The 19,067-nt window shown below is 35.1% G+C and overlaps 1 protein-coding gene across 1 annotated transcript in view; it reads left to right on the top strand.

Annotated features, from left to right (window-relative positions):
• Positions 1-19,067, top strand: part of SYNE1 (spectrin repeat containing nuclear envelope protein 1) — a 317,817-nt gene that overhangs the window by 104,147 nt on the left and 194,603 nt on the right. The window contains exons 22-35 of the mRNA XM_026844552.1: positions 216-359; positions 686-859; positions 2,485-2,643; positions 4,465-4,629; positions 5,236-5,370; positions 6,265-6,423; positions 6,652-6,860; positions 7,113-7,221; positions 8,479-8,643; positions 10,536-10,703; positions 12,276-12,452; positions 13,723-13,863; positions 14,871-15,031; positions 17,896-18,046. Coding sequence (XP_026700353.1) covers positions 216-359; positions 686-859; positions 2,485-2,643; positions 4,465-4,629; positions 5,236-5,370; positions 6,265-6,423; positions 6,652-6,860; positions 7,113-7,221; positions 8,479-8,643; positions 10,536-10,703; positions 12,276-12,452; positions 13,723-13,863; positions 14,871-15,031; positions 17,896-18,046 — 2,217 coding nt within the window. The remainder of the gene's footprint in view (positions 1-215; positions 360-685; positions 860-2,484; positions 2,644-4,464; positions 4,630-5,235; positions 5,371-6,264; positions 6,424-6,651; positions 6,861-7,112; positions 7,222-8,478; positions 8,644-10,535; positions 10,704-12,275; positions 12,453-13,722; positions 13,864-14,870; positions 15,032-17,895; positions 18,047-19,067) is intronic.

The raw sequence follows: 19,067 nt of genomic DNA on the forward strand, positions 1-19,067 counted from the left end.
AGTGACATTTCTAGAACACTTTTCCAAAACACTGTCCCACAGGATGTTTCTTTCTGTGTAGTTTCAAATCACAGTCAGGTGATCTGACTGTAACCTTTTGGCAGTTTTCATGAAAACAATTGATAATTGTAATCTATATCTTTTATCTCTTGAGAACAGACTTGTATCTCACATGAATGCTGTTGTTGAAATATTTTTTGAAACATTTATTTCAGAATATTAAGCAGAAATTGCCTGCAATGGAATCTCAGTACAAAATGATTGCAAGAACAGCACAACTTGTTACAAAAGAAGTTTCCCAAGAGGAGGTGAATGAAATGCTTGGAACTCTGACAAGAATCAAAGAGCAGCTGAGCAAGGTGTCTGAATTTTTTTTTCTAATACAAATGTTGCTGACTCTTGAACTAATAAATAGTAAGCTTCCCAACATAACTGCTCAGATATATGGATTTGAGCATATATGTAGTTATAGTAATTCAGGGTGGAGAAAATGTTACTTGTTTTAGACTTTAAGACTGCAATCCTTAAATTTAATATTATTTTCTTTAAGAAGTAATACAAGATCAGGATTGATGTATCTTAAAAGAGGCAGGCAGCAACTATATAAACCCACATGCAGAGGAATCTGCTATTTATTGAATTTTACAAGTTTTTAAATAATTATTTTTCTTTAAAATGGCCGAAGGTTAAGGAGTATTCCTGTGCTTTGCTGTATGAATGCCAGCGTCTGCTGTCTCCACTGGAAGAACTGGAGAAACAGATCACACACTTTTATGAATCTCTTGAAAAAGTTAATGAGATAATTTCTATCCTGGATCCTGAAGCACAACCTACAACTGTTCTTAAACAAAAAGCCCAAGTAAGTTTCAAAACCATCTTACAAAGATTTGCTGCCTCTGAGTATTTACAATTAACTTTCTAGGAATTTGAACTGCAACACGGTAAGCTGAGCAAATGTTTCTTCATATTCTAGCAACAAACCTATCCTAAACCTATCCTAGCATAACCTATCCTAAAGTCAGCTAGGCATAAACATACAAAGACTGAAACTTGTGTTACCTCCTGGTGGCCATGGTTTCGATCCAAAAAGTAAATATGAAACTTTTAAAAAAAAAATTATCTAGTGGAAATTGAACTGAAGTATCAGAAATATATTGGATTTTTTATTAAGCAGATGAAATAACATGATCAGGAACTTTCCTAGGTTTTCTTGGATAGTTATGGAGGCTTCTTAGAAGTCTGGAAGTGGTTTCTCTGAAGTACGTTGTAGTAGAACATTAACTTTTCTACCTGACCAATAAACATTTAATTCTGTAGGAATTCAGAACTCACTTGGAAACATAAACGAAAATACGAGGATCTTGCATAGGAGTTGGCATTTATCCTTGTGTATGTGTAGTATATAGCCTAGAAATAGTCCCTCAAAATTAATGTACATGTTTCATTATAGTTGGATTTGACAGGTAATATAATCAAATGGACTTTTTCTGGGAAACTGAAGTCTTTCAAAGCCATTTAGAGTCCCTTTTTTTTTTAAAAAAAAAAAAAAAAAAAAAAAGAAAGAGATTTAATTTAACGTGTGTGTGTGTGTATATGTGTATATATATGAAAATTAGTTCAAGCCTATAATGACTCTGGAGATTGGCCCAAAAATTCAACAAGAAGGGTCTATTCTTTCAGTGACTTCAAGCTTTGATTGTATTTGGGTAAAAAAAAATCTGGTGAGCTTGCATCAAGACAGTCCATTTGTCTTCCTCAGTAAATCCTCTTTTGTTTGTGAACATCAGCTGAGTCATACGTCCAACCTGTGGGTTAAGGAGCAGCTCATAAGAGAGGTTCTTCTGCTTCTGAAGGTTAACCAGCCCCAGAACATCACAATAAAAAGACATGTTTCTTCTGCAGTTACTTGCCAACCAAGGAACCAAAATCTCCTGTTATATGGAGGGTGCTTGTTTCTGCTGATCAGAGAGTAAACAGAGATTTGTGATGAGGAATACAGTGTTCCTTCAATAGCAGAAGAGTTTCCTCGCCACAGGATCTTTTAAGCTGTTTTTTCAGCCTGTGCAACTTCATGCATTTTTTCTTCTCTCTTTAACATCCCAACATTCTACTGAGAGTTGTCCTGCTTATGGCTATTATTTTCACTGCTGCTTACTTACAATTATACAGTATAGACATCCCATAAAATTATATCACAGAATAATGTATTGGCCTGAATTCTCTAAAACTACCCCACAAGGCTTGGATACATGTCTGTGTCTTTTTTTTATAGGTAGCTAGAGTTCTATTTGGGTACAAGACTCTCCATAAAAGGATAAAGTTGTGTGATCTGTGTTATTCCATGTAACATTTTGCGTAGTCTATTGTGGTGGTTTGACCTTGTCCCTTTTGCTCTAATTGTCAGAAAATATCTTCCTGTTATTCCGCCAAACTTTTCTCTCCTTTGTCCCTGGCCAGTGTGGATATATGTTTTTTTTCTTTCAGGATCTGGTAGCTTACCAAGAAAACTGCAAGAAAGATTTGTCCTTGATTGAGAGAAATAGTCAGAGTATCCTGCAGTGTGTGGCTTCGAGTGAAGTGTTACAGCATTTCCATCAGTCAACATTTCAGAAGAAAGTTACACAAGTTCAGATTACTTTTCAGGTAATTATGTCAATTTGTGCATATTTTTGAAGACTTGTTCATATGCAGCTAATCCATCCTACCATATCTCCATTTCATCACTCCGTAGCTAATGTCATAGAGAGCTTTCCTCTCTAGTGTCAGGTTATTAATTAAGGATTTGTCTATATTAGGTAATAAGTGGTCAGGGGATTGTTGGTCATGTTCTTCATACAGTTATTCAGAGGCGAGCCTGCCTCAGAGGAACCTGGGATTTAAGGAGAACTTTCACATTCAGGCTTCTGGGCAGTGAGGAACCTGAAATCCACCTGATAGGGCTGCACTGCTTTTTGTTTCTGCTGACTTCATTATCTTGGCTAATTATTTGTTCCCATATTCCCATACATGCCTTTTCACACAAAGCATGGAAGATGGGAAATTTTGCTGGACTTTGTATTTCCTGAGAAAATGCAGTGGATTGTCAATATAGAAAATTGCAAATATGTATTAGCATTTTTTAATGTAAAGATGTGTACTGTGGGCTATAATACCGATATGTTTAGATCTCTGTGTTGTTATTAATATATATATATTATTATTGATATTTTCAGGACTACCCAGCCCCAGTCTAGCCCCTCTCTAGCATGAAATTAACCATTACCTTGGAGTCAGATCTCCAGATGTTGGATTCCATTAGATTTGTTTTCAGTAAAGAGCTGTCCATGAAAGGTGGATTTCAAAATTTTCAGTGGGTTTTGATTTACAATTTAGAAATCAATTATTTAAGTTTAGCTTATAATAGCAGAAGGAGATGCTTGATAAATTTACCATGTTACGCATTAATTATTCTGTTCCTATAAAGATGTATGGTGATTTATCTCTTTGTGTTAGAAAATAAACCTAGAAAACATGGCATAACCATATAAAATGGGGCATACCTAGAGCTAAAATATTTATGGATCTGGAAACTGGCATTTTCTCACATAATTAATACATTCCTATATGATTCTACTTTTATACACAATTTTTAATCAGGAAAATTTAAAAAGGCTTAGCAAGATGTTTGAGAACTACAAATTTGATTAATTCACTGGGTAAAATCATTACATTTCCTTACACTGGGCTTTGTAATCAGTGAGGATGGTAAAGTGTATGGTTAGTAAGCATTTCTGGAATTACCGTGCTGCAACTGAACTGGCGAACTGTACGTTTCTCCTGGTAAATTTTGTTACTTGCTCATGGAATCTTAACCACTTGATACTGAAGTGGACTGGGACAGACTACAAAGCAGAATAATGAAGAGCTGTGAGTAAATTTTCAAAACGAGACTATTTCAGAGTAGCAACTAAACCACAAAATTTGCTGTCTTTCACTTAAGCAGCTTTCTGCTTGGTTGTTTATCTGACCCACTAGTGTGTACAAACTTCCTCCAGGTCAGACGACCTGTAGCATGAAACTGGTGAGATCCAAAGGTCAAACACCTACACAGAGAGTCATGTAGAGGGAGGTAGTCTGCTACGAGGAAAAACAGAATGTCAAGCTTTTAGCCATACCAGGCACTTTACATTTGTAAGCAGGCTTTAGGAAAGAAACATTAGCCAAATGGCATTCTAGAGGTATCAGAGGCATCTATATTAGGTAGCTACCCATTTTTATTCATATGAAGGATGACATTAGCACAAGCCCTAGTATAAGTATTAAAAACTGGGAAAATGGGAACATGGAAGGGAGAAGCACTTGTGAATGGCATATGTTTGAAAGGATGACATCAATCAAATGCATTTTTTTATAAGAACATGGTAAAAGAGAACAAATAAAAATCAGTGAGAAACTGCCAGCTCATTTTCTTTGTTTATAACTCAGAATATGGTCAGGAAAGCTGGTGACTGGAGAAAAAACATAGAAGCAAATAGCCGTTTGATGAAGAAATTTGAGGAGTCTAGAGCAGAACTGGAGAAAGTAATACAGATTGCCAATTGTTGCTTAAAAGAAAAAGGAAATCCTGAAGAACTTCTCAGGAAACATAGCGTGAGTAAATTCTCTGACCTTCCTCACGGAAATCTTTGAGTGCATGACATACAAGTGAAAAGACTACTTAATTTTAAAATTTATGTGGATTTCTTTCACGTATAGAAATCATACAGATCAGGTCAAACTAATGTTTAAGATTGAATTAACAGAAAGGAAAAAAGATCACCCCTCTTCTTGCTGAATGTAAGCATTCAGAAGGTGAAGAGAGAAGACCCCCTAGAAATTAGAGTTGATTTTGCCAGTAGAACCATTGAGAGTGAGGACACTATATTTTGCCAGTCCCACACATCCTCTGTTTTGGTGTTGGGTTGGTGGTTTTTTTTTTCAGATTAATACCTGTCTCTGTATTATAACCATTATTTATGCATGTAGCTTTATAATGTATGCTTGTTAAAATATAATCTCAATGTACTGGCTGAGAATACATTAATTTTCTGGACTTCAAATACCCAGAAATATTTACTTCCTCAGTTCAAACTTCAATTCCTCAATGCAGCAGAAGTAACCTTGAAATTCACAGTGTTTTAGGGAACTTCAAATTGCCAGGTTACCATATCAATAACCAGCTTCATCTCCTCATCTCACTTTCTGCCTTAACTTCAGGAATTCTTTAACCAGTTGGATCAGAGAGTCCTAAATGCCTTTCTGAAAGCATGCGATGAACTTACTGACATCCTCCCAGAACAAGAACAACACAACCTGCAGGATGCTGTAAGAAAACTCCACAGGCAGTGGAAGGTTAGTGACATTGAATGATGTCTCTGGAAATTGTAGGTCTCAACTTCAGAATGTTTCTGCAGGACCTATATGTTGAAAAAAAAAACCCAAACCAAAAGTTGTATTATTTGGCATCCTGAACAATTGGGAAAAATATGTATTTTACAATGTTAGATACAGCTCCATCTACAAATACCCTCTTGAAAAAGCCCAGTTAAGTGGTCAAAAGTCAAGAAATGTGATAAATTAATTATGAAACCTTAATTTCTCCCTCTACATACAGCCATAATGATACCTGTGTTAAGAACATTTGTTGAGAATAGGTGCTAGCTTTTCTTACTTTATGATGATGTTGGATAATTGCGGTTACTTTTTCAACCTTAATAAAACAAATCTGTAAGACATCAGGCTATCGGTTTAAATTGAGTCTTCTGCCAAAGGTTCTAACAACTGAACAAACACTGTTTATAAGCTATGGAATTTTCTGCCTGCTACAGCATGTTGCAGGTCAAAGCTAGAGTGAAGGATGAGAGGTTTCTCACTAGCACACCAACAGGAGGGACCTCTGGAAATAGTTGTGAATATACCTTCACTATTATTGTTTGCTTTAGTAGTTTATACAGAAATATTTGGTATATCTTGCCAAGAATCAAGATGTCCCTATAATGTGCCTTATACATACATATTCTGGTCCCCCAAAACTTAGGACCTTATGATATGTCTAAGAAATACTGGTAACAGAGTTGTTTTATTTACTTAAATGAATACAGAGAAATCTGCATCTGTGCATACATATATATGCTTTATTGTCTATATTAGCAGTTGTTAAATAATTTATTTGTAGTAACTTCACACTGAGGTAATAGGAGTAGTGTTTTATCTCTGTGCTTGTTTACTGCTCCTGTGGGTGTGTAGGATCTTCAAACAGAGGCCCCATATCATTTGATCCACTTGAAGGTTGAAGTACAGAAGAGCAAGTTCCTGGTCACAGTGGAGGAGTGCAAAGCTGAACTTGTTCGACAGAACAAGGTCTTATCAAGAGAAGGCAATGAAAAGATGATCGAGGAACACATGGTATGAATTATATGCCACCACGTGGGCACTTACAAAATACATTTAAATGTCCAAATAAACAGAAGGTCTGACCAACTCTTTGCACCCAAAACACTTTGTGCACAAATAAATCAATCCTGGGGACATTTAACAAAGATTTTGATTTGAGTTTAGTATGATTTATAACTAGAAGATAGATATGCTTTGTGATTTCTGTCAATCGGTATTTTCTGCTTTGTGTCTCATCAGTTGTTCTTCGGTGACAAGGGATCTTACCATCTCTGTGAAAAAAGGCTACAACGGATTGAAGAACTGTGCCAAAAACTACCAGTTTCTGATCCAGTGAGGGCTACATTGGAAAGCAGCCAACGAATCCTGAAGGACCTCAAATCCCAGATAGACAGCACATACGTAAAGTTAACAGAGCGCTCAGACACCTGGAAGAGCTACAAAAACAGGTGTCAGCTCAATTGCTAGCTGGGTCTCATAGAGCCTTACGTGTGCTCACTCCTCTGTCATTATACATCAGTACCATGTAAAAAATCATACAGTGTTATTAACTATACTTTATAAAGTCACTCCACAAATTATAATGGGATTTGGAGTGGATTTTATAATTTTTGACTCAAATTTAACAGGTTACTGTTCAGTGGAGGCAATTTTTGTGTAACATTTTTCGTTGCTTTGCATTATGTGATGTTTCATTTCAGATTTTCTGAATTGGCAAATTGGATTTTGTCAACAGAAGGAGAGCTAAAGAAGATAAAGGAAAGTGTTAATGATACTGCCAAATACAAGCAATTTAAAGCATCTGTGGGGGTGAGCTCTTGGCTTATATTCTAACAAAGCTACAGTCATTGCTACTGGCACTCTGGATAAAACTGTATACTGAAGTAGTGCAACTGTTTTACAATGGAGAAATAGTAGCTCTGCTGATTCCTGATGTTCTTAAAAATATTTCCAGGAGAAAGTTCCATATGCAGCATTGTGTGGCAAAAATTCCTACTTTTAATAATGTCGAGAATGGCAGATCCCTTTACCTGCATATTAAAAATGTCCAAATTATAGAAGCAGATAGAAAAAATAGTTGCTCCCCATCCTGCTGTGTGCACAGTTAAAAGTTCTATGGAAAAAAAAAAAAAAAAGCCAAAATTTCTGGACTGTGTGTTTTTGAAGGATCAAGTATACTGTCTTATGTTTAGGAAAAGCTTTTATAATAAAAATTCTCTTATAGAATAGGACAACAGGGGAGGCAAAGATATTCTACCATTCACTTTTGTATTGGTGACTGGTAACAGAAGTGGTAGAAAAGTTGAAGATTGAGTTGTTTCATTAGATTAGCTCTAGGCAAAAATTTATTGTGTCACTTGGGACCTAGCTTGACCCTTATTTCTTTATTTTGCATACCAGGAGCAAAGCCAGGAATGTCACATAATGTTAGTAGTTTGCATGAAAGTCATAAGCAGGTTGTGAGGCTAAATGTAATTAAGATGACCTTGATAAAGCAGATAGACTTTAATCTTGATGGGTGCCTCTGCTCCAAAAAGTGTGATTTACACATCCAGTTTCACTGCTGGCAACTTCTCATCAGCACTTGCACAGAGATATAAATAGAAGAGCTACTTACATAGGAAAATAAATACACAAAACCTTATACCATTTGGAAGTTTTATGCCTTTCAGGCATAAAGTTTCTGGGACTTGAAGCCTTTTGGGACTTGGAAGTTTTATGACTTTGGGAAAATCAGCATTTAGGATTTAAATCTTAACTAAGAAATATGGTCAATATGTGGAAAACATACAAATGGTATCTATCATGCATCTATATATCTGTAGATAAAAAGTTAGTTTGTGAGGAAAAAATGTTCCACTACCACTTGTTAAAGAACAGTCTAGTAAGTAGTAGTGAAGTCTGTGGAAGAAATGCAAAAATCTACCTGTTGACTGGAACAGAATCAGATAGGCTATGCAAACAGATAAATATGTTTACACTTCTAATTCTTGAACTGATGCCATGAATGCAACTTATTAATATATTTTGTTTATTTGAAGAAAATATGTTTTGATTCTTCCATAGGAAATTAGGAAGCATATTAACAAGCAAGGAGAAAATCACAGCTGGCTGAAAGCTAGGCTTCCTGTTTTGACTGCAGCGTGTCCTGATTTGGAGGCCAAAAGGACAGAGGATGAGCTTTGTAACCTTTCCAGTGAATTCAAGGGACTCCTAGATTTACTGGCTGAGGTACAGTATGAGGGACACAAGAACTCTCCGTTTACAGTGTCACATGAAATTACATCAATCATGGCTTCATAAGCTCAAGTCCCCTGCTGTGTTTTTTAAATTAAACTGCAAGCACTCAACAGTGAAAAACTCATTTGTACTCCCTGGGTAGTAAAGCCTTGAAAGTAGCCGACAAAAAATTGATATTTTCCCTTTGCAGGATTAGAAAGCATCATAGTAAATGTTTCTGGACTCAAAATGTTAGTATCTTTAAAGCAAAAAGATAATTTTCTGAAATCAGGTCATCGTGAATATTGACAAAACCATGATGTACATCAGCTAATGCATATAGAATTGGACTTTAATCTTCATTTATTAATCTTTATGCTGAAATACTAAAGGATCTACTGTGAGGTAGTTTCATATCATTAAGGATGTCTACCACGCACTGAATTTGCAGGAAAAGACTGTAGTTCGCTGAGGTCTGAATGATCGCGAGATACTGTAATTGCTGAAATCATGGGAAGTGTCTAACTGATAATAAGCAAAATCTCTTAGAATCCACTGAACTCTTGAGTGCTGTGGGGTCTCAGTGAACTTACTGCTTCACAATTTTCACAGTAAAAAGAAAGATCATGAGAAACTTAGAACACTTCATACTTAGAAGGTGGAACAGATCTATTTGAAAATAGAGATCAGGATTGAGAAAGTTCAGACCAAATTCCACGTTCTTGTGGAGGCCTTGTAAGTATTCCAAATGTATAAATGTTTCATGTATTTATTGAAACTTCTCTAAACTTCCGTGGTGTGAAAACTGTGTTTGGAAAGTTGGATCAACCAATGTTCTGATTTCAAAGTGATTACAAAAAATGTAAGACACTTTTTTTTTTTTTTTTTTTTTTTCTGCTTTTTGTTTCCTCTAAAAGTCGGAACTGAGAGAAGCACAAGTTCATGAAGTTAAAAAAGAAAATAAGAGCTAGAATCTAAACTTGTTTTGAATCTAAAATCCCAACCTGAATGGGACTTTATATTATAGTTAAGAAACTGACGATTCTTAAAAGTCTGAATACTTTTACAGCTAAATCTATCGCTTCCTAATGAGACTGTTTAGACAAGGACTCATACTGGGTATTTCCAGAGTTTGGAAATGTTTTTTGAAGAGTAAAGACTAAATATTTATATAAAAGGAAAGAGAATGGCTTGAAGCTGAATGATACTCCAAAGTGAATATGGACTAGAAAGAAAGAAAGGGAGGAAGAAAAGAAAGGAATTTCTTAGTTCTAGCATACTTCATGATTAAAACCTTAAAACACAGGACCTGAGGAACAGAGTCTATACTGAGAATCAGATACAAGTAGTCAGCTGAATCATGTAAAGAAGGAAGAACTTTTTGATATGTTGAATAGATATATTTTTTTCTTTACAAAATTCTTCAAACTGACACTGGATATTGCACCATATGCATATTGTAGTCATTAAACCCAGAGTAACAGAGCATTTTAATACATTTGTGATTCACCAGGGCATTGCTCTAGAAGGTCCAAAAGGTAGCAATATTTTTTTTAGTGAGTTGAGTAGTGCAGGTGTTTCGGAGCCTGGGTCAGTTTGCAAGGGTTAGGACAGCATGTATTTTCGAAGTGATCAACAAGTGGCTGTCACAAACAGCTATTTGCCATATGCCAATCTAATAGGGAGTCTATCTAAACAAGACAAATGTCACCTGGTCACATTTAAAGTCAACAGTCACTCTTTCAGTGTAAAGTTAAAGGTGTCAAGAATGCTATAGACAAAAATTGTTTGAATTTAGACAATTTACTATATTTTTTGAAAAAAAATATTCCAAATATAAATGTGTCCTTGAAATATAGGTATGCCTTTCAACATGAAATGCTTCAAATTATCTGTAATTGTAGGTTGAAAAGAATTTAGGCACTGTTGGAGACTGTGTCCAGTACAAGGAAGAAGTTAAAAGTGCAATTGAAGAGTTAATCAACAACTCTAAAGAAGCCCAAGCAGAGGCTGAAAAGATCCTGAACACAGAAAGTTTGTTACAAGCTCAGCAACTACTACTTCATCATCAGGTAAGGCAATTACTCATGTCCATATGAGATTTTTTGTTTAAGGTAGAATTTATGTAATTACAAAATTTTGTTGTGTCCAGTAGCATAACTCTTTATATTTAAACTTCAAAGAGTTATAAATGAAACAGTCTCATATGGCCTAGTATTGATTTCTTATAATGAAAAGAGTACTCAGTATTTTTTAAATGTTAATGCACAAAGATAAGCTTGTTTTTCTTTTATTGAATATCCTTTTATTTCACATGGGTTTTTGGGGCAGAGGACACCTAAAAACCAAGCTTCTGTTGTTACTTGAAATTTTTTGGGTAAGTGTACTCTGCAAATATGTAGTCTCTCTATTTTTACCTTTTTTAAAGTTTGCATGTCAGATTTGATCATGGTAAATTGGGCCCAGACCTGGCTTTAGAAATGTCTTTACTTCAGCAACGTTGATGTAGCCCCACCTCAATGCTGGAGGGGAGGTGTACCCCTAGACTCATCTCCTCCTCTAGGTAGCTACTGCAGTGACAGGTGACCCTCCATTCTGTAGGAGTAGAACAGGAGATTTTTTTATGCACTGTTAATAAATCAAAACGTCTACAGACTACAGTAATTTTATGGGTTCCATACAGCAAGAATCATGGGTTTTAAGGCCAGATATGGGAAATTAACTTTGAGGGCTGCTCAAAACTGGTAAGAATAAGAGTAATTTACTGTCAGTGTTTGGGCATTATATAAGTTTTTCAAATTAACACCTGTTTCTGTAAGGTCAGACATGTCTTCCTGTCTGACCAGGCATTGCTATGCCTTACCTGTGTCTTAGCTAAACTCTTTGGTGTTTGTAAAAGCTACTGTATGTATTAAGGTTTGTATTTGTTCTTTCAATACACTACATTCCTTACTCATCATAGCAGACATAGTAGGAATAGTTAACTTCTCCCTGAGTTCTCGGACTTTTCTTCTTTCAATATTGAGTCTGTTAAGGTAAAAACAGACTTTGACAAATGCCTGAAGGTACCCAGAGTAGAATTGAGTGAGGAGCTGTGAGCTTACCTAGGAAGGCTGGCAATGGGTCAAGCATGTTAGGAAAGGAGAGGGGATGTAGTCTTAGGAGTTTCTGATAGTGCTACAAAGCAAAACACATCAAGGAAACAGTTGTGCAGCTTGGCCCCTACTGCTCTCTAATGAAGGCTGATATATTCCTTTTGTCAGTCTGAGGCTCCAGCCTGTGCCTGAAAGAATGCAGAGCAGACCTGGATGCATCCAGGCAGTAGTGAGGAATATGTATGACTGTGGCTACTGCTGCAGTTACTCAATTGCTGTGGCTTCTGCTTTCTGAAATGTTGCTTTGGATGAATGCCCGTACTGTCACTCTTTCTCTCCCATTTGTATGCCACAAAAGGTGTATACACATTTTAGAACCCAAGGCATATACTTGATGAGTACATGAGACTCAAAAATACTTCCTGCAGTTTATCCCTTTGTCTGTAACTCTCATTGCATACCCCTGCAAAAGCAGAAGGTGATTTCATTGTGCCCATTTCGCAACATAGCTAAAAAGTCTAATCATTCCTTTTGGATTAATCTTTTTAGCAAAGGACAAGGAGACTCCGTGCAAAGAGGCAAGGTGTGCAACAGCAGATTTCCCAAGCTAAACAGTTACAGGTTGAAGGTGGACTACCCAGAATAATGCAAGAAGATTTACTAAAGTTGGAAGGAACATTGGAAAACATGCAGCAGACTATGGAGAAACGTGAAGAGCAACTGCAGGTGTGTCCTTTGTAGAAATAAACCCCCCATATTTTTTTCTTCTTCTTTTTTTTTTTTTTAATTTAGTAAAAAAAATTACTTTCTTAATGTAAAATGTTTGAGCTCACTTTCTCACCTCTGAACCTTGATCCTTGGGGTTTTCATAATCAGTACTTCTGTGAAACTTCTTGAAGCTGCTGGATACCACTTAATTAATAAAGAAACATTTTGTTTGGAAATGTTTAAAAGTCCCAACTATTCTGTCATAATAGAAATTTTAAATAATTTATCTGTGAATTAACTTTTTAGATGGGCGTCTCCCCTGGTCACTAAAGATGACATTACCCTGTAAGTGAGAGTCCTGTGTCTGGATATTAGATTAATAACACCTGATGTTGTGCAAATATAATCCTCATAACTACTGTGTGAAATACATGCTGTCATCCTAAATTTAAAGAAGGAAGAAAAAAGTTACAGAGAAATCAAAAAGATTGCTCCAGGTTGTATAACTAATCACCGACTGAACTGGGATGATTAGAAGTTATAGCTCCTTGCACCTATATCTGAGTTGTCCTTTACATTTCTCTAAGCAGAGTGGTAATCCACCTGTCCACTACTCCATGCAAATGTTTAAAGTCATCAAAACTAGGTCCCATGATAAAACACAGAATTAAAAACGTGATTGATAGAGCTCAAATAACTTCTTAATGTAAAAAAAATATTACTTAAATATAAAATCATAACTTGGGCTTTGCTTTACTTCAGAATCAAGAAATTATGTGTTTATGCTGTCATAATTCTTGTGACTGGTAATTAAATGCTGTATGCTAATAAAAATTCTACATTATCAGAAAAGAACAAATAGATTCCTATGTGTGAGTTTCCTATGAGTAGGGATTTTCTTGTACCATTTTACTGTAATTTATTTCATTAGAGAACTTGAAAACCCTTTTAGATATTGTTAACTACCTGTCACGATAAGCATCAGCATTTGCATTTATGACTTCAGACTTCTTATAGGACATTAAAATATAAGATTTAATTACTGCTGACACCTTAGAGAACAGTGCTTTTTCACAGAGTACAGTATGAATCAGTGAAAATTCAAGGGAAAACTTTTATGAGGTTCAGAAGAGAGTAGATGGCATTTCAGGAATACTTGTTTTATGTCAGATCTTTCTCTTTTTTCCTTCTTCAGTAACTTACAATAAAACTCTTTTTTTTTTTTCCTCCTCTTTGATCTTTGCATCTTTCTGTTCCTGTTTTGGTTTTTGTTTGTTTGTTTTTATAGGTCACAATAAATAAATGGGAGCAGTTTGAAAGGGACAAAGAAACAGTAGTAAAATACCTCAAGCAAGCAAGCTCTGCACTTGAACGTATCTTAAACTTTAGCAGTTTAGAGAGCCTCTCTTCAGAACTGGATCAGACAAAGGTATTCACTGTTTGAAATACAGGAACTGAGATATCTTTCTGCCTTGCTTGTTAACATGTAGTGAGCATGGTTTCCTGCCAATGATGATGCAAATTGCGTATACAGATTAAAGACTGCGTAAACTGTTTAGAGGTAAAAAGTTATTTTATGAAAAGGTCATGAAGAATTACCCAAAATCTGCATCTTAAATGCACATATGGAAGTTAAAATGATTTTGAGGACTTCTCATTTTAAGCTCAGTAATCATCAATACTAGTAAGCTAAATGGTGTCAAGCACTGGCGTAACATCAGTAGTGTGCTCTTTGGCAAGGTTATGTGGACTGTGACAACTAACATTCTTTAAGCCCTGAGGAGAAAAAGGAGAGTCTTCTACAACATGGACATAACCCGTAACATGCCTCTTGCCCTTAATAACACATAAATATCCTATCTCATTTTATTTACTAACACAGAAGTAATAGTAGTGATTGGCTTTCCTAAGTGCCATGCTTTTCACATTGTTTTTACACTTTGATAAATCTGCTATTAATTATACGTATCTTGGTTATGTTCAGAATCCACTGTTCTATTGTATGGGTTTAGCATTTGTGACAGAAAATAGTTGCTAAACAAAGTGGGATTACAAGCTATGAGGTACTGCAAAATCCTCCCTGTAAAGGATAGGATCTAAAGGTGAAATAAAGATGCATATAATCCTCCATAATTCATAAATAAATTTCTTGAAGAGCTATAGAATAAATTTTGTTTGGTTGAGTTAAAAACTTTTGGACATAAAATTTTCCCTTGCTAAATTTTATTCAAACTAGGTTGCTCAGATGAACATTTCTTAAATGCAACATGAAAATTACTTTCTTCAGAGATTTTTTTTAATGTATTAACACATTCAAAATATACATGTAGGACACAGATAGTTTTTCCAACCACAACCTGTGAGGAAAAATACTTTTTGTTTAAATACATGAAGAAACTGCTTATAGTTGTGTTAATGTGTCTTGCATCCTTACAGGAACTTTCTAAACAGACTGAAGCAATGGCAGTGCAGGCTGAGAATTTGGTGAAGAATTCTTCTGAGATACAGCTTGGTTCAAAGAACAAGCAGTCCCTTCAGCAGCAGGCAAAATCAATCCAAGAACAAGTGAAAAAAGTGGAAGTTACTCTTGAAGAAGAGTATGTTCTTAACAAGTCCTAATATTTATTCTCCACTATAAGATTGTACCAGATTTCTAGAATACCTTGTCAGCATTTTGTGTTGTCTCATCAGCTCCGTCATTTACAGCTTGCTGTGGCATAGTAACCAGATTATAGTACCAAATATGTCAAAAGAGTGTGTGCAAATAAACAGTCTTTTTTAATAATACGTAGTTTATAACACCACTGTTAGTTACATTTAACCTGTCACTTATCTTTAAGCCCCAGTGTTGTGAAGAAGGGATAATTAATCTGATTCTTGAGTACTAGACTCTTTTAGAAAGAAAAATCTCAGTGGAAGTATGAGAACAGCACATTCACCATATTTGCCTTGGTTTTCGGTATTCTGCTTTCTCCATGGGAATGTCAAGAAGTGCCTTCATCTTAGCTGAATGCCCAAATTTTATTTCATGGGCAGTATCAAAGCTGCTTCTGCTGCTGAAAAAAAACAAAGGCATCATTTGCCAAATTTTGTTTAAAAATTGAAAGTTCAAACTCCAACAAAATGTTATTAAGTCCTGTAAATATTTGTAGCTTTTAGTATTTGTAAAAATTTAATCCCTTTTCTCAAATGACTCAGTTATTGAACTCAAGTTACTCAACTTCAACTTCACTTGTTGCTATTCTCATTTCATCTGTATACACATACATTTATATGTGTATATGAAATTAGTATTTTTGCATATATTAGATCTGATACAAAAGTCATGGATATATGTGCCAATTCTATGTTGTCTTACTGCAATTACTAGAATTTGTAGAATAATTTGCTGTATAAATTTAAGCAGGTACCACCACCTCTATATGAATATGAGCAAAGGGCAATGCCCACATTACTGCGTTTTTTTCCCCTATTGGCCATTGTCATGCTAATATGATTTTAATTTGGTGTCATTTTCTTCCCAGTGTAAATGAACAGTTGTAAACCAAAATAACTAACTTGTGCTGCAGATATAACATTCTGATTATTGATGGTCTAATTTTTTTGCATAATACTTTTTTCAGTATGAAGTATTATGGTGATTTACAGTAAAATTTTACCATATCTTACTGAATACTTTATCCATAATTTTATTTAATATTAGAGAGGAAATTAGTGTGATTTTTCAATTCAAGAAATTAATCCTTTTAACAATTAATATTCACTTTTTTAATAATGTAATCTATTTTTAAATGAAAGCCATCACCGATATCCCCTCTCAATGTAAATATGAAACGGGTTTTAGCTGAATGTATGGATTATACAGAATATCTGTGGTTCTGTAACAGATAATAAAAAAATGAATCCCTTCTGCAAAACATGCAAATATATACAACACTCTAGTGAATCTACAGAACATATAATCAGTGTGTAAGGGTTATGGTATAACTCACATCATCAATAAAAATCTTGGCTGAATAATTTAAAGTGAAGGTACTCCAAGTGGTACATACTATGCCAATGAACAGGAAAGGGAAAGAGAAGTTTGAGCAGCTTTCCACAGACATCTACAGAGCAAACAGCACATCTGTTTTCCCGGGGGATCACGCATAGATGTACAGTGTGTTTGGGACTATATTCTTTGCAGTTTGTGGCTTTCTGGCAACTATAAGGAAGGCAGATAGAAAGGCAAAGGATCTTCAGCTGTTGTGCCACTGATTTGCTCCCTTGATTCTGATTTCCAGCTCTGTTTCCTTGGGCTGGACTTGAATGAAATATTTTTGCACTTTATTTTCCTACAAAAAGCGAATTTGAATACACTCTTATCAGTAAATGACTGTTGACATTGCTAATATTTTTTTCATTTTGAAAATAAGTAAGAAAAAATAAAAAGGCCAATTTTTACATTTTACACTACATCTTTTCTTGAAGCTTCCTCTAGCTTTAATGAGGGGGGGGGGAAGGAAATTGAAACAAAAACTTTTTAACATGGAATGGTTTTTAAGGCTATATTTAGAAGGAAAATGTATTTTGGAATTTTGTAGTATTCAGACTTTTTTGATGAAATTTTAATATTTTCAGTGAAATAGAAAATGCATGTTTTGCAAGCTGTGTGTAGGGCCTACGTTAGAACTGGTTTCTTTACAATGATTTGAAAGGGACAGAAACTTGTACACTGGAAGTTAATGCTGTTAGGCCTTATAAGGGCCTTAGACTTATTTGTGACAAAAGAAGGGTGCTTTGTTTGCTATCCAAGATATACAAGAATCAGTCATAATCTGTTTCTGTTTAACATACCTATAATGTATGTTTCAAAGAATATAAATCTATTAACTTTGAGGTAGTTGAGACATACTTCTTGTTGATTCTTTGGCTTGATGTGAAATCATTGCCTCAGAAAACAAACTTCCTATAAGATGGGGAGATTGCTGTTATAAAAAACCCCAAGTTTAATAAAACAGTCAAACATTGGTGAATATGGATACATCCACAATACACTGGTTTTAATCATTCTATTCTAGTGACTAAATTGCTATCATCTTTGCACTCAGTTATATCAATTTTTGGTTCTCTGATAAAATAATAATAATTCCGTGTTATTTCATAGAAATCATATTTATATTACTCTTCCTTTCTCTTCCTTCTATGATGACATTCTTGATGTACGGCTGATGTATGAAGCTGTACTCTGTTTCACTTCTCAGTGTCCCCACTATTGCTAATATAATTGTTTGACTTTCAGTGGATGGTCTAAGAGAGAGCCAAGTTTGAACTTAGGCTCACAACTTGGTCCTCCAAACCCAGGATTTTTTGAAATGACCCTCCTGTAGATTGAATAAGTTACATTTTATTCTAGCAAGAATATGGACAGCTTCATTATATTAAACTGTTTATTCTCTCTAATTAATTTGGTTAATTTTAGTATTAAAAGCATGGAAATGGTGAAAAACAAGTGGGATCATTTTGGCAATAATTTTGAAGCTCTGTCCATCTGGATAGCTGAACAAGAAAAAGAACTGGAAACTTTGGAAACATCATCATCTCCTTTGGACATACAGATCAGCCAAATCAAGGTGATTAGTTCTTGTTATGTTTAGCAATAAAAGCCCATTTATCTGTCATGTTGCTGGAGGCCAAATGGGAGAACAGACATTTGACACATTTCAGAACTACTATGATGTAATGATGGCACACTTTGTACACAAATATACCAAGCAGTAAGGTGTTACATAAACTAAAGGAAAATTTTTACAGGCTGCCTTCTCTTTTAGTGTTTAGTTTCAATATATGGAGCTTTTGTGTGTATGGTTAAAAACATTGCTTAATTTATACTCTTTCTTATTTTTTGAGTAATCTCAACTGGTGTACATAAATACTTGGTGTAAAAAATTTTTATTTTAAAACTTACATCAGCTAGTGGCTGTAGATCTTGGTTTTAATCTTGCAAGCTAAAGTTATAACTTGATTTGTGTATCTTTTATGCTGAAATAATAAAGAAACTATTGCTCTTGGTAGCTTGCAAACCTACATACCATTTATTGCTATTATATTTACACTGTCTTAAATTCTCTATACATTACTGTAGATACATAGTGGTTTAGTTTCATATTGCTAACAGGTGCATATTGTGTCCAAGCATTGCATTTCAAGGGCTGACTTCATATCCTCCCACAAAAGAAAATGTACCTTCTCCGAAACTGCATGTTTCTAAGGGGACAGTGTTTTTCAATATGCAGTGCACACTGCCATTGTCTTTATTCTGTGACCTACTCCCTCCTCAGAAAGTGTGGAGGTGTGCAGCTGCTTGCAGCCATGGGCCAGATTAACACTAAGTATTTCCAAAGGATCCCATAGGGCACTTGTCTCATGACAGAAACAGTTTATCAACAGATTTTCCTGTTCTTAATTTGATCACACTTTTACATACACCAAAGAAATAAAATCTCTTGATTTCATCAGTGAAGAATAAAACAATGCTTGAATTCTTGCTTCATCGCCACAGCAATTCAAAAAAAAAGTTTCTTTCTGAAATAATGTATATGCACTGCTCTTATTCCATGGCATACACTGTCATGTTGTGTGCTTTTCAGTAGT

This window comes from Athene cunicularia (assembly GCF_003259725.1).
Source record: "Athene cunicularia isolate RWA chromosome 3 unlocalized genomic scaffold, athCun1 chr3_part1, whole genome shotgun sequence".
Classification (NCBI taxonomy): Eukaryota; Metazoa; Chordata; class Aves; order Strigiformes; family Strigidae; genus Athene; species Athene cunicularia.